Genomic DNA, 16,395 nt, shown 5'->3' on the forward strand with positions numbered 1-16,395 from the left:
TGAAAACAAACAAGCAAACAAACAAAAAACTAAGCCAAAACAAACCAAACAAACAATCACACAAAAAAAACTTTTAAGTGTTTTGGTGGTGGGCACACTCACTGTCTGGGGAGCCAGGGGAAAGACCTTCTCCTCGTCATCCCTGGCACTTCTGCCTAAAGCTCATTCTCCAAGCAGTAGCTCTGTACTGCCTCAGCCAACCACCTGCCTTCTTTCTGAGTCTGTAGCTGCCTTCATCACCTGCCAGGCTGAGCTGTTGCTGGGGCTGCAGCTACACTTGCTGGAGGTGGGAGGAGCTCAGACGCAGTCACACCACACACAGTTACCAGGCCTGGGGCTGCAGTCTGTCCCCATTGGCTAACAGACGGAATTTTCCTTTCTGCAGCTGTGCCTTGCCACTCATCACTTGCCTGTCTGCTCCCTGGGTGCGGGGCTCCTCAGAGACTTCCTATTCAGGCAGTCATTGGTATTCCTGTCTTGTGGGCTCTTGTCAATGGGGGAATTGGGAAGCATTTGCAAAGGAGGCTGGGAGAAGACCAGGTGCTTCTCCTGCTTGCCTGGATACAGAGATAGGGTGTTTTTACTGCAGTGTTTCATAAACAGTCTTGTGTCTTGGTTTCATTTTCTTTTGCCTTTTCTTTTTCTTCCCTTCTTTTCCTCCATTCCTTCCTCTCACGTGGCTAAGGGCTAGGCATTCAAGATTTAGAGATAAAAAAAAATCTTTGCCCTTGGAAAAAAAATTCTAGACTAAGGAAGGTGGGAGAGTGGAGAGAACGTGACCCACTTATAACAGTGTTGTGTGATGAGTTCAACTAAACATATTAAAAAATGTCAGGGAGGGAAGCATAGTCAGGGAACATCCCAGCAGTTGATGGTGGGTGGGCAGCCTTGTTAGGGCTGGTCATACTAGTGAATGTCTACTAACCACTAGGGAACCATAGAAGGACTTTGAGCTTGAATCCTCAGGCCAACACGGTGCGTGAGGTAGGTAGCCCTGTTAATACTGAGAGAAGTTTAGAGGGGTTTGGATAAATAAGCTGAGATCAGAAGCATGCAAATGGTGCATTTGGAAATACAGATTCCAAAACATCTGTATTTCCCACAAAAACTGTGGCTGTCCAACTGCACCATGCTTCGAGGCATGAAGAAGATGAAGAAGGATGTCCCAAGCAAAGACAAAGTCTTAGAGATACACTACAGATTACACAGGGGTAGATGCCCTGGACAGCCATGTTCTGTAACCCACAGAACTTTCTAACCATTCATTATAGCCTATAGGAAAAGCAAGAGTTCAGTGAATGTTCAAGTCTTCCTTCTGAAGTTGGGAATCTGGGGCCATTGAGATGGTTTAGAGGGTAAAGTGCTTGCCCATGAAAGTTTGATGACTTGAATTTGAGCCCTAGAACAAAATGTAAAGGTGGAAGGAGAGAACTGACTAATGCTACCTTCTATATAGTATACAAGGGATAATAAATGATTTTTTTTTTAAAGTTTGTCTATTTGAAATTTAAGTTTAAGTCTCACCGTCTTCATGACAAGCAGTGTGACCTTGGGGAGATGGGGAGATCTCCTGTGAGCCTCCATTTCCCCATTTGCTTAAATGCGAATGAGACTCCTCCCAGGTAGAACTGAAACAAGAATTCAAGTTCAGATACAAAATGCTCATAACTATTGATCTGTTCAAGGTGACTTTAGGCTACCCAGGTCTGGCTCATGCTGGAGAGGTTGGCTGAATCATCAGGCGAGGAGACTTTTAGATAATTGGATGGGGAATGCCTTCTCTCCGCCAAGAAATGAGGGTGCTGGCAGACAGCCTACTGCTAGCCTGCTTCAAATGGACCAGATGCTATTTTGGAGATGAGAAAAGACATTCTTTTGACACCAGCAGTGCAGGGAGAAGAGAAAAAACAGCAAATAGGAATATGGACTTATTCCTGATCAGGAATGGGGGGCAGGTAAGCTGATGAGATGTCTTGAATCCTTTGCTATGTCATGCTTGCTGGCAGATAAGACGCAGGGGAAAGGAGAAGGGCAGAAGAGGAAGTGCAGACAGGTTTGTTGGGCAGAATCCTACTCACAAAGACAGCAGTCAAGTGTGAGATCTTGGAATATGACTGTTGTCTCAGATCCCTGAAGCTGGATGTTTTTCAATAAAAGAAATAGGGCCATCTGCTCTAAGCTGGCCCAGGTACCAAGGAGCCTTTCTTTGAGGACAGCCATGTAGGTACTCACACAATGTGGTGCCATGGCCTGACACTGGAGAAAAATTTCTTTTTTAATGTACAGATACAGTAAGGAAAGATTTAGAAGTTGTTCATTTTTATTTTGCAACTTACTAGCAGGTTACACATGTCCTTATACTGCTCATTTGCAAAAATGATGTCTACCTCATAACTGCTCTTGCCTAGAGTAAATGACTAGCAAACACACAGCGCTGTCATCATGCTTAGCACATAGATGGTACTCAGTAAAGGTAGAGTTAGCATGCCATATCATATTGCCAATCACAGGACCTTTTTCTTTTCCTTTTAGTTTGAACCCTTAATTGCCATCAGAGATATTGTAACCATGTTTTCAAACTAAAATATTCACAGACTCTCAGGTTGCTCCAATCTCTTCATTTTTTTTTTCTTTTCTTTTTTTTTAACTCAAAAGAAATACAACATAGCTATCAGTCCACCAAGTGATGATCCAAGGCTTCAAGTATCGACCGTCTCAAAGTTAGAACATATGTTTTGTTAAGTTACTTTCTTTAAAATAATTTCTATGTTTTTTTTTTTTTTTTTTTTTTTTTTGTTGTTGTTTTTGAGACAGGGTCTCAGGTATTTTAGGCAGTCCTTGACCTCACTGTGCCATGAAAGATGACCTCGAACTTTTGATGTTCCGGCTTTATCTTCTGAGTCCTGGGATTATAGACATTTGCCACTTGGTTTATATGGCAGTGGGCTTTACACCTGAGAGGCGTGCACTCTGCTGTGCGAGCCAAACCCCTAGACTTTCCTTAAAATAATTTCTATCATGAATATGTTCCTGCCATATGCCAGACTTGATATTGGATACTATTTATGTGAAATCTCATTTAATTTTTTAAAAACAGCTTTGCAAATAATAATTAACTCTATAGATTAAGAGTTTTAATAAAGAAATGGTATTATATTACTTGCTAATAAGTGACTGAGGCAGTAACAAACCCACATGGGTCTGACTCTGAAGCTCTAATTAGCACATAACTGGTATTAGCCAAGGAAGCTTAAGAAGCCAAGGACTGTCTGTTTACTCTGTAAACCCAACAGATCCCTCCCTCCTTTTCCTACCACCTGGAAGGTACCTCCATTAAAAAGGGACTGTCTCAGTAGTAGAGGGAGGGGGTTGCTTTAGCCACAGACCCGGTGAGGAAAGCTTAGTCTTGTTTCTGGTGTGGGGCGAATTCTAAGTAGAAGGGCTGCACTTTCACTCATCCTTGAAGCAATGTGAAGATGCTGCTGGAAAGCAACTGCTGATAAATCCTCTGAGTTTTCCAGGCAGAGGAAACCCACTCTTTGCTGCTCATGTGTGCATGACAGAGATGCTCCTCCATTACCATGGCAACAACCAACACACCAGCATCTTGCGAGAGGCCAGAGCTGCTCTTTGGGGAGCTGTGGTCTTCGCTGGGTGAAAATAAAAGTGGGGTGTGCTAGGGGAGGAAAAAGGGGAGGGGAAGGGAGGAGAGGGGAGGGAAATCGGAAGGGGAGGAGAGGGGGAGGAGTGTTTCTTCAGCTAGATTTTTTTGCTTGAATCTAAATGGTTTCATGGCAGGAGGGTTTTCATGGGGTTCCTTGCTACACGAAACCTCATATGTCTGCAAGACTCTGGATAATAAGAGGTGTCAGAGAAGCTTACAATAAGAGATTAGAAAGGCATGTTATTTCAGCTATGATTTCTAATAAGTTTATTCATTTGCCAAACTGCTGATGGATGGCACCTTTCTTAGGGGCCTGTCAGTATATCCTAATGAACGTCATGAGCTTTGCAGTCAGCCAGATTTGCTTTGTTTTAGTTCTGAGAGCTAACATTAGCTGGTGTAACTTCTCTGATTCTCAACTGATTTACTGGGGGAAAAAAAAAAGGAAATTTAACATTTCCTTTGTGGGGGATGAAATGAGATAGCACATGGGCAATTTCTGGCATGAAGTCAGTATCTAATTATAGTTTTCATTAGGTCCCAATAAACAGAGATTTGGCAGGGGGACCATCTCTGACTCCCTTAAAGTCAGAATCAACTTGGAACCAAACCCCTTGTTGCCTCTGCTTTTCTCTTCCTCTCTAAAACCACCAGTTCAGTGTTTGCTCCCCAGGCCCCACCCTTGCCTGTATTTCCTTGCTTAGCCTGCTGACATCAGGTTTTGTTTGCCTGTGAGGCTCCACCCAGAGAATCTTACATCATCAGACCTTGGGGATCACCTGGCTCAGCTCCCTCACCCTTATTTTCCACACTAGAAAATGGAAGATTGAGAGAGGGAAGAAGGGAGGGAGGAAGAGGGGCAGGGCTTGTTCAAGGTCACCCAGAAGATAGAAACCATCAGTTGAAGCGGTTGCTGCATTTATTTTAGCAGGTATGACTAAGTCTGAGGGACGACCTTACACCCCACACCTGCCTGAGTTCTCTTTAGTGTTTAATGCTGGGATAATTATGCGTGGGAAGATTTTTTTCCTCCTTTTTTTGGTAATTTACTTTTGCTGGCAAGCTCTGTGATCCACTAGAGTGAGAAATATCAATAGCTAACATTTGCACAGCGCTTTACAGCTTATAAAATGCACTCACTCAATCTTAATCTTTTCAGTAGTCTTTCAAGGTAGTTATAACTGTTGTCACATTCTTTCATGGCTGAGGAAACTGAGGCTGAAGGAGACTTGGGAAAAGATATGAGCTAACATGATTTGAGACTTGACTTAGAGTTCTGTGCTTCTTAATTATGGCACATTGGCACAGCTTATATGGCCACCTTGATTAGATGCTGGGGCATAGCTGTCCTCTGCTGACTATTCAGAAGTAGAAAAGATAGAAATGATGGGACTCATACCAGCAGTGTCAAGAAGGCTCACCTCAATGGACATGATAGATTCTCCGAAGGTGCTTCAAACACCACACAACAGTGTGAAAAGCAACCACGATGTCTCTTCTGGTAGAGCTTTGTCATTTTCAACTATCCTCTTTAAGGTCATGTCATGAGAGGTACCATTCCGGTAGATACTATCACTTCCTGTTTACATATGAATTGAGAGTCCTCAGCAGCCTATATATATATCTTAGGGGTTCAATGCTGTGAAGAGACACTATCACCATGGCAACTCTTATAAAGAACATTTAATTGGGGCTTCCTTACAGGTTCAGAGATTCAGTTCACTACCATTATGGTGGAAAGCATGGCAGAATCCATGAAGGCATGGTGCTGGAAGAGCTGAGAGTTCTACTTCTTGTTCCAAAGGCAGCTAGGAGAAGACTGGCTAGGAGGAGAGTCTCATTGTTCACCCCTACACTTCCTCCAATGAGGCCACACCTCTTAATAGTGCCACTCCCTGGGCCAAGCATATTCAAACTAATATATACATAATGATTATTTGATCCACAGTTGCTGGATGATTACCTGTGCTTACAGTTCAGTGAGAAGACAAAGATTACACATGGAAGGAATGCAAGAATCCTGGGCTTTGATTGGAATACACCTCTGAGATTCTGACAGTTGGTTCAATTGGTCTCAGAGGGATTAAGAGAGGCAAGAGGGACTCCTCTGTTGATTGCTCTGAGAGAAAAACCCTTTAACAGGAGATAGGGTGGAGAAAGCTGGTTGGTTTCAGAGACAGACAGGAACAAGAGTCCCTAATGTTGCCAGGCTTTTATATTTTGAAAAGTTTCCTAAATTCAAACTCAACCATTCCTTCAATTCTAAATAAAATTTAGTATACAAGAAAAAATGATACGGTGGTATTCTACCTGTTTATAAAGCCTGGACCAGAGGTAGGGATCAGGGAAAGCTAGAACTCAAGTTTAGACTAATGCACAGGATGAAAAGACACATCATGGCAAGGACCACTGGAATACAGAAAACATGGCTTAAACACAGGTGACTCACAGCTGTATCCACTGTGATCACATGCAACTGGCTAACGGCCACCTACACACAAGTATGAGAAAACAATCTGTATTGTCTCCATTAAAGCATATTCTTATTAAAACCTACCAGAAGATGAGTGACTTAGTAGAATATTTAATAAACATTTCTGATGGGCTTGTGGACCTTTGTTGCTTTAATGGAGGAATCTAAAGCCAAGCAGTTTTCTGAGAATAGTTTGGTGTAGTTGCCACCTCTAACATCTATGTCCAATAACTATTTTACCAGCCTGTGTAGATCACCCTGAAGGAAGCAGAAACAATACCTAATGTTGAGGTAATTTACAAAAGCCAAAGTGAATAGGTACAATTACATGAGCACATAGACAAGTCTCCACTATCTGAGGTGAATATATTCCAAGACCTTCAGTGGATGCCCAAACCACTGGTGCTACAGAACTCTATATGTACCATGATTGCTTCTCCTATACAGATGTGTCAACGGCAAAGCTTAATTTATAAACTCAATATAGCAAGAAATTAATAGTAATAATAAAATGAGACAATTACAACACTATACGATCATAAAAATCTTGAGAATGTGGTTTTCCCCCCATACTTTACTATAAATGTTAACAACCTAAGTATATGATTTTTTTCATCCCATATTAAATTGAGAACTTTTATCTTTTCTCTTAAAGGCACTTTATGGGTTTTCTTTCTCATTTCTTCTGCTGTCTGCACCACTATTCTTGTGCTTTGAGGATAAGTGGAATCTGGTTCACTTGAGCACAAGCACTGAGATGCGATAGCTGAGGTAATAACTAAGTGACACAATGGGCTAGTGGTGTCTACAGCATCCATGTGCTGGCAAAGGCATGATTCATGGCGCGCAGGTTCCATCACAATACACAGTGGCATGCAATTTCAAACTTTTTTTTCTATTTTCTGGAATTTTCTTATTCAGTGTGAGTGTGTGTGTGTGAGAGAGAAAGAGAGAGAAAGAGAGAGATATACATGTATGGTATATATGTGGAAGGCAAAGGATAAACTTGTGAGAGTTGTTTTCTTTTCCACCATGTAAGTCCCAGAGGTTGAACTAGGTTGTGAGGCTTGATGGCGAACACCTTTACCCACTGAGCCACCTCAGTGTCCTCCCTGGAATGTTCTACATAATATTTCTGGATCACAGTTGATGTCAGGTAACTAAACTGTGGAGAGCAGTTCTATAGATAATAGTAGAATACTGTACACAAGGGCAATCTCTCTAAGCCTCCCTGAACATTGTAGGACATATTACATACTATGCAAAAGTCCAATGATTAAAACAACATAGACAGCAATAGATGTACACAATGCTAATACTTCTCAGCTCAGCTTCCCTGACCAGTCTTTTGCTCTCCCCTCCACATCACTTCCTTTCTTCACATTTTCTTTTCTATGAGAATTTCCTCAGTTCTCCTATAAAAATCTCCCATCCCTGAAAATGCTTCTCCCTCTGGCTCCTGTAACATTTACTGCCTGCTCCACTTTCTGGTTACTCACAGACTGTTCTGCTACCGCTAATTATAAGCTGTCTTCTTAAGGCATGAATTTGGGGTTTATTCATACTTGAATCTCCTCTATCATCTAGTCTGTAGCATACAATGCCTTATGTGTTTTAGATACCTAAAATACGTTTTAAATAGGCTGGTTTAAAAAATTATACACATACTACAAGCTCAATATTTAAGGGGAATTCCTTAATAAAATATATTTTAAAAAAACACTAAATCACCTAAAAAGAGAAGTTACACTCTGCTGGCTAGTTGTATGTCAGCTTCACACAAACTAGAGTTGTCTAAAGGAGGGAACTTCAATCCAGAAAATATCTCTATAAGATCTGGCTGTAAGGCATTTTCTTAATTAGTGATTGATAGGGAGGGCCCAGCCCATTGTGGGTGGTGCTATCCCTGAACTGGTGGTCCTATGTTTTATAAGGAAGCAGGCTGAGCAAGTCATGAAGAGCAAGCCAGTAAGCAGCATTCTTCTATGGCCTCTCCATCATTTGATGCTTCCAGGTTCCTGCTTGAGCTTCTGTCCTGACTTCCCTTGATGGTGAACTGTGATGTAGAAGCCGAAGCTGAATAAACCCTTTTCCACCCCAAGTTATTTGGCTATGGTGTTTCATCACAGTAATAGTAACCCTAAGACATACAGTCTCTGAAATCCTGCCAATAAAGAAACATGTGTTTGGAAAAGATTTCTTTGATTTTTCTTTAAAAAAATACTTTTGGAAATTTTAGGAAGGAAAGTGTGATAAATTATGTTTATTTCATTATCAGTGATATAAGTTTTATTCTTCAGTAGGGAAAGAACTACATTACATAAGAATACAGTTCAATTCTCAAACAATTGAATCCTTACTATGTGGAAGGTAATACACTGGATGTTGGGAGTCCAAAGATGACTAAGATACAGTTCTGTATTTGAAAAACCCACATCCTAGAATATTTTATTATAATGTTTGCAGGAGATCTGACAAAATCAGCATCTGAAACAGCCCATTCCGGAGGAGCCATGAGCTCACAAACAATCCAATTCTCTGCCTGAATATTTCCTTTACTTCTTTATGGATATATTCTCAAAAAAAAAAAAAAAAAGGAGAGAGATAGATTTCTTTTTATTGATGTGTATATATGTGTATGTATGTATGTGTGTTAGTTTGAATGAGAATGGCTCTCACTGGATCATGTTTGACTGCTTAGTCCAGTTAGTGAAACTGTTTGGAAAGGACTAGAAGACCTTGTTGGAGGAGGTGTGTCACTGGGAGTGGGCTTTGAAGTTTCCAAAGTTCATGCTAGGCCCAGTCTCTCCTACTCTCTCTGCCTGTCTGACTATAGATTAGGATGTAAGCTCTCAGTCCCATGTCCACCTGCCTGCCACCAGCCATGATTTCTGCCATGATGATAATGGACAAATCCTCTGAAACTAAGCAAGCCTCTATTAAATGCTTTCTTTGATAAGTTGTCTTGGTCATGGTGTCTCTTCACAGTAACAGAACAGTAACCAACAGAGTGTATCTGTGTAAATGTTATGATATGTGTATGTGGGTGCCCTTGGAGGCCAGATGAGGGTGTTATATTCCCTGGAGCTGTGGTTACAGGTGATCATAGGTCACTTGACCTGGGTGTTGGGAACTAAACTTGGCTCCTCTGGAGGAGTAACAAGTGTCCCAAACTACACAGCCATCTCTGCAGTTCCTTGCCTAAGCCTCAGAGGTGAATGAATCCTGTGTCTTTGTTGTTCCTAAACCACCTTATCCAACGGATTTACAGAATTTCTCACATCTCATTGTGGTTAATTGTTTCCATCTCTATATTGATTCCCTGGCTCTTAGTTGTGAGTTTACCGGAGACAAGGGTTGCTTTCTGATTTTATTGGTTATTTATTCATTTTCACAATTGGCTGCAGGCCTCTCTGATGCCATTGATTCAGAGCTGAGCACGAACTGGGATGTACAAAACAGGAACACTCTGCTAACATTAGTGTCAAGATACTCACTGATTCCACTCAGCCTAGATAATACTACTGAGAACCAATTCAAATAATAATAAAGATTTAGGGACCACTACTGGAATATCTACTGTGTGCCAGATGCTTTACCTACATGTTTTCATTTACTCCAACAGCTTGTTTTTATTAGCCGTGGAAGAAAATGGTTCAAAGGAGTAATTTGTCCAAAGTCGTGCATCACTCCAGGTGGTCTGCCCAGCGAGTACATCTGCTGCATTTTCTCCATATACAATGCAGGGGACTAATATACCTGAAGACAGATCAAAACAGAGGTCTAAAGACCACACAAAATTTAGAGAGTGCACAGAGAAGTTGGTAATTAGATAAACCTTCACGGAGATGGTCAGTTAGAGGACTGGGTCTCCCTACATACAATATTGGAAAAAAACCAATGTATGTCAGGGAAGCAGATTGAGGGGGTAGCCTTGGCTTTCTGTCTGAAAGATCCTGAGAAGAGCTTTCCAGCCTTCTCGTGGCTCTTTGGTCAGTGAGAGAATTGTGCACTATTAGGTGGGCCACAGAAATTGCCTCCAAATGCCCTCCAGGGCAGTGTGGAGAGGGTCTGCTTAGGTTCCTTCTTTCTCGCTGTGGTCTGGACTCCCTCTTCTTGGGTCAAGGAATGGTTTTTTTCCCACTCAGCATGGGTAGGCAGCATGCATGCATGCATTCATTCATTCATTCATTCATCCATTGCTGTCTCAGGTACAGGGTGTGAGTTAGCAACAGATTAGTCTATTCCTTCTCATCTGAAAGTTGGGGCGGTTGGCATCTTTCTCCTGAGCTTCAGGAAAAGAGACGCTTCGTTTTGCTCACTGAATGGTGTCCCTGGGTGTGTGCGCGCGCGCGCGTGTACACACACCAGAGCTTGGGGGAGGGGCGGGTGTAGCTCTCTCCTCTCACCTCAGGGTAGGGAAGCTGACACCTCTCTTCTACCTAGATGGCATTAGGATGGTGTCTTCGCCTGGAACTGGGACGCGACTCTCTTCTTCAGACCATGGAGGTGATGACGGTGGGAGACTCTCGGCTTCCGACTTCCCTCCACACTGCAAGAGCGCCTGGTTTCCACACAGTCACGCTCAGGTGGCGGGAGGGCACACTCTCCCTTCTCTGCGCCAGAGCCTGAAGGCGGGGGCGCGCGCCCGAGTAGGCTGGGGCGGAGCAGGCTCTGCAGAGAGGGGCGGAGACAGCAGTAGCCACGCCCCAGGCACCGCCCACTGCTCTCTGGCTTGCGGGCTCGCTCCCTAAACCCAGAGCGCCGCGGCTGTCTGCTGGGCTCACGGAGACGCGGACCACCTTCGGTCGCCCCGCGCCGTCCTCCCCGCGCCGCCTGGCCCGCCGCCTCGAGCGCCCTCAGCCCCTCAAGCCAGATGATGAACTTCCTGAGGCGTCGGCTGTCGGACAGCAGCTTCATCGCCAACCTGCCCAATGGCTACATGACTGACCTTCAGCGCCCGGAGCCGCAGCAGCCCCCTCCCGCCCCTGGCCCCGGTGCCGCTACGGCGTCGGCGGCCACTTCAGCTGCCTCGCCCGGCCCCGAGCGCAGGCCTCCACCCGCCCAGGCACCGGCGCCGCAGCCCGCGCCGCAGCCCGCGCCGACGCCGTCGGTGGGCAGCAGCTTCTTCAGCTCGCTGTCGCAAGCCGTGAAGCAGACGGCCGCCTCCGCCGGCCTGGTGGACGCGCCCGCGCCTTCGGCCGCTTCCAGGAAAGCCAAGGTGCTGCTGGTGGTCGACGAGCCGCACACCGACTGGTAGGCCCCTGCGGGGTCCGCCGGGGGCAGGGTGTGAAGATGGACCCTCGAGGTCACCCGGGAGAGCACCCGGGATGAGCAGGTGTCCGTGTGTGGGAGGGGCGAGGGCAGGCACGAACCTCCCAGAGACCTGGGTCCTGAGGTAAAGGACTTGGTGGCCTCGGTGCCGGTGGCAGAGCAAGCTACTTCATTAAGCACCGATGGGGCTTAAAAATAGTGATATGTCGATCACACTCTAGAGGAAGGCCACACAGCCAAGGATATTTGGGCAGCACATATTGGCCATGACAGTGGTGGTGGGGACACTACAAAGTTGGGTGGGAAGAGAAGAGGGGATGGATCTGAAAAGAGTTGGGGGAGGGAGGGTGAATATGATAAACAGGTTGTACAACATCCTCAAAGAGCTAATAAAAAACAAAAACAAAACACAAAAAAGAAATACTTGGGGGGGGGGGGCAGACTTAACAGTTTAGACACATACAAGCTAAGGTGAAAATGGCCCCAGATGGCCATCAATATTAAGGACCCCGAAAAAGATTCTAGTCTTCAAGGCCTGGAATGAATTGGGAGTGGATATTAGTATTTAAGGTGAATAGGTGGGTTTTTGTTGTTGTTTTGTTTTTTTAAACCTGTACCTATATTGACATCAAGGTGGGTTAGATCACAGATGTCTCTGAGTGTGATTGACATCTGTCTAAAAATAATGAGATTATTGTATATATGCAGCAGGGAGGGGATGTATGTTTTTAAAATTTTGTTCTTTCTTTCTCTCTCTTCCTTTTTCTTCCCTTCTCTCCCTCCTCCCTCCTGTGTGTGTGTGTGTGTGTGCCCGCGCGAGCGTGCGCGTGTGCCCGCGCTCTCGATCCTGTGTTTGTGTGTAAACGATAGTGGCTTTTCAGCTGAATGATGAAGACCTAAGTAAAAATGTTATAGATTGTTAAAGGACACAAATAAAATGATTGGCCTTACTGCAGTAAAGGGGAAACTTAAAGAATGCTTTTCTTTTTCTTTTTAAAGAGACATAGGGAATGGAGAAAATTGGGGAAGGTGTTAGGTTTAGTTGAGAAACACATGAAGGAGGTCCACTGAGAACTAATTAATTAAGAGCTTCAGAGTGGTTCCTTCGATGCAGTAGGAAGCTGACTTAAGCAATGGTAGATGGTGGGCTGACTGGTGGGTATGGAAACCGCCACAAGTCTGAGGTGTTTTTTCTTTAGGAATGTGAGGAAGGGTTTTTGTTTTGTTTTTCCTAAGGGGATGAGGTTGATTGGTGCCTGAACCTGAGAGTTCTTCCCAAGAGGAAGATACAGGGACCTCAGAGCTGTTTATTTCTCTTTTAGCTGCTTCCCTGTTGTGCTTTCTCTGCCATTCCTTCACTGAGAGGGAGGGAGGGAGTGCTGGTATGAGCTGGTGGAAGTGACATGTTACCTAGAGCTCCATGCCCTCCTGCTGTTACCATGCTGGAATCATTTCCTTAGGGTGGGTTGTGTGGTTGGCCCTTATTTTTCAAGATAGTAGAGTAGAAAAGATCTTTATCAGGAAATAACAAAGGTAATGGGTAATAACCAGAGGGTGATAGGGAAAGTATGACAGTAGTGCCACTGCCAGTCTCCTGGAAGAATCACTCTCAGTTCAAATCAACAAGTGTTTGTTCAGGAGGAAGGGAAGGGAAGCTAGCTCTATTTAAACACCCATTGTATGTCAGACTCTTTAGTAAGGACTCTTAATGTGGTCTTCTGTTGGGTCTTCACCAAAAAAACTGGGGCTTAGAACAGGTAAGTGGTGAGTTTACAGCTTTCAGCTAACAAATGGTACAGTAACATCTTAACTTTAGGACTGCTTGGCTTCTCTGCTGCCATCCTTCTGTATTGTCTCATTATTAGAATGTTACTATGATACATAGTAATAATACACTTCTTTTAGGGGTTAGACAATGTTGGGGGCCTTTAGAAAAACTCACACTAATTTGGGTATGAGACAGTTAACAAAGGAATCTAGAGTTATTAAGACTATTTCAGAAATTAGTGACATTAAGAGTTACTGGTGAACAGTTAAAAAAAATGAATCATAAAGAAAAGCCAGGAAATAGGGAGGGAAGAGACTAACATTGATATTTCATTTTTTCTGTGCAAGAATCTGATTCTTGTGAGCTTTGTCCAAGCCCCACTGAAGCTGTTTTCTTGGTTCTAATTGCTAGTTAGATACCCACAGATAGGTAGATAAGTGTTTGTATGAGTATGGGAAGGCTCACAGTGAATCTATTTAGAAATGAGAGAGTTGAGATTTGAAATTCTCCTTGGATAGGATTATTTTCTAGGAAGAGTGCCTGGTATAAACCAGAGAATCTGCTTTGCCCTAGAGACTAGATTTCTGATGGAAGTAATAGAATTCACTTTCCTGTGGGCTGACTCTCCACTGCCTTATGGTTTTCTCTGGAGTAATAACATTGATTTATTAAAACTCTTAAGCTGAGTTTGAGTCTGCGACTTGATAGCAGTTCTGTGCTTCTGTGCTTTTGTAAATAATAGCAATTCCAAGAATTTTGTCATCTTCTAACATGTCTAAATTTGTTTAAAACACCTCAGCTAAATATTGATGAGTGGTTTTATTGAAATGTCTCTGAATTAAGGAGCAGGTGGCTGCTTATGACAAACACAGTAGCTTATATGGGTGCTTTTTGTTCTGAAGGCTAATTTAAATAATTTGTCTCATAGTTTAAGTTACCTAGACAAAACTGAATAAGCAGGTGCTATATCTACCCAATGCCATTTTTATGGTGCTTGGGTAGGAAGAATGTAGTATCCCAGTAGAACTTAAACATATTGGTCCTATCTGAATTATAGAATGCTAACATAAGGAGGGTTTTTAAGAAGCATCTAAATAATTTCAGATTTAAAATAATCTTAAAATAGGTAGCTTTTCAGATCCATGTTAATATACAGAAGATTCTTTTGAATTTCTTATCTGTGTAGTTGCGGATGGAGCCCTAACGTCTGACCTGGTTCATGAGAAAACTGGAGGGTACTTCTTTCTTTTCCTTGAAATTTCAATATAGCCCAAAAGCTTTAGATTAATTGTACACTAAAAGTTTATTGAAAAATATGTGTATGCCACTAAAAATTAAATCAAGCGCGCACACACACACACATATGCTATTTAAGGTTCATAGCTAAATTTGAAGTGCAATTAAGATTTCACTTTAATGATCTTCACACTTTATCATAGAGAAGGTGACCATTTGACACATTCTTGCTTCCTTTATTATATCCTCACTTGTGAAGAGGTAAAATTTTCTACCAGATTCTCCCTGCTTCCATGCAAGCAAGCAACTGTGACTTTAGTTGTCAAATAAGCTATTCCTGTTGGCATAGTTTAGCGTTTGATTTGAAAACCAGTATGACATAAACATTCATGATCATCTAGAAACCATAGAGATACAATAAGTCAACAGATGTTTGTTGAGCATCTTTAAAGGGTACATTTGCTCAGACAAATGATAATGTCTTCTAAGAGCTTACTATCCAGCTGAGCAGATAAGATTAATATACATTTTAATAAAGCTTACTAAAGTCTACTTCTTGTATTCAAAGTATGACCCTTGGATCAACAGCATCGGCACCAACCAGAAGCATTTTGAAGAATTGAATCTCAGATCCTACTTTCTACCCACAGAAATGTATTTTGCATTTGAAGAAATAATAATCCTCATAATCAAATTTGAGACATACTGAACTGAAGAATATGTGACTAGTGCTATTAGTGCGGCAACGTGAGAACTATCACTTACTAAACATTTACTATATACAAGATGTTATATTAAGTTCTGAAAATGTCATTTGTTCTTCGTGATCATTGTGTGATTTAAAAGAATGAGTGGTAGAGCTGGTTCGTGTCCCATGCCTGCTGTCTCAGCACTCGAGAGGCTGAGGCAAGGTGATTTTTTTGAGTTCAAGCCAATGAGACTATATGTAAAGGAAGGAAGCAACAAACACAGACCAGAGTGGGAATGAAAGGAAAATATGAGACTTCAAAGAAACTTGATTTAAGAGAAGCAGGTTTGGCTTCATACAAAACAAAATAAAAACAGTGCCAAAAGAGGAGGTCACAAAGAGATTAAATTGATATGCTATACAGAATTTCTATATTTTTTCTGAGACAGGGTTTTTTCGTATATCCCTGCCTGTCCTGGAACTCACTCTGTGGCTGGTCTTGAACTCAGAGATCTGCCTGCCTCTGTTTCCCAAGTAATGGTATTAAAAGTGTGCACCACCACACTTTGCTTGTTCTTTATTATTTATTTATTTATAGACAGGGTTTCTCTGTGTATCCCTGGCTGTCCTAGAACTCGATTTGTAGACCAGACTGGTGTCTAACTCACAGAGACCCACCTGCTGCCTCTTAAGTACTGGGATTAAAGGCATGTGCCGCCATGCCAGGTTCAGAGTTTTCATTTTTTTTTCTAAAGATTTATTTTATGTTTATGAGTACATTATAGCTATCTTCAGACACACCAGAACAGGGTATCAGATCCCGTTACAGATGGTTGTGAACCACCATGTGGGAATTGAACTCAGGACCTCTGAAAGAGCAGTCAGTGCTTTTAACCCCTGAGCCATCTCTCCAGCCCCAGAGTTTTGATTTTGAATAGCTAGTTTTTGAACATTTTATTAAGAATAGTGGAATGAAAGATATGTAGTCTGTTTGGATCAGTGTTCATGAGTGGCTATAGGGAAATATTTGGATTGGAACTCAGGAGGGGTGGAATTCAAAGGAAGTTTAGTTTTTATATTTGACAGATATTTCTCCTATTTCTAATTAGTAGGAACATAAAGTTTGTTTTATAGAATTTCCTTGTTTATAACAACAATAGTTAACACTTTAAACTTCTAGGATATAGCTGAAATATGGTTATCTGGGATGTTTACCAACAGGAAAATACTGGTTTGAAGAACGTCAAGTGACTTCCTCAAGGTTATTAGGCTAATAACTGACAACCACACCC

General features: G+C 42.5%; 2 protein-coding genes across 8 annotated transcripts in view; one reads left to right on the plus strand and one right to left on the minus strand.

Moving 5' to 3' along the window:
- LOC143443505 (uncharacterized) overlaps window positions 1-11,057 on the minus strand; it is a 44,572-nt gene extending 33,515 nt beyond the window's left edge. For 4 of the 6 annotated variants that reach the window (XR_013112570.1, XR_013112568.1, XR_013112569.1 and 1 more), the window contains exon 1: window positions 10,547-11,057. Coding sequence is in view for 1 of the 6 variants with exons in the window: in XM_076940298.1 (XP_076796413.1) it covers window positions 10,590-11,057 (468 nt within the window). In the remaining 5 variants the exon portion in view is untranslated. Of the gene's footprint in view, window positions 1-102; window positions 9,897-10,546 lie in introns of all 6 variants that reach the window. The other 2 variants (XR_013112567.1, XR_013112566.1) reach the window with 2 other exon arrangements.
- Syn2 (synapsin II) overlaps window positions 11,014-16,395 on the plus strand; it is a 141,333-nt gene continuing 135,951 nt past the window's right edge. For both annotated transcript variants that reach the window (XM_034511772.2, XM_076940297.1), the window contains exon 1: window positions 11,014-11,393. In XM_034511772.2, coding sequence (XP_034367663.1) covers window positions 11,014-11,393 — 380 coding nt within the window. The remainder of the gene's footprint in view (window positions 11,394-16,395) is intronic.

Source organism: Arvicanthis niloticus, chromosome 9, assembly GCF_011762505.2.
Source record: "Arvicanthis niloticus isolate mArvNil1 chromosome 9, mArvNil1.pat.X, whole genome shotgun sequence".
NCBI lineage: Eukaryota > Metazoa > Chordata > Mammalia > Rodentia > Muridae > Arvicanthis > Arvicanthis niloticus.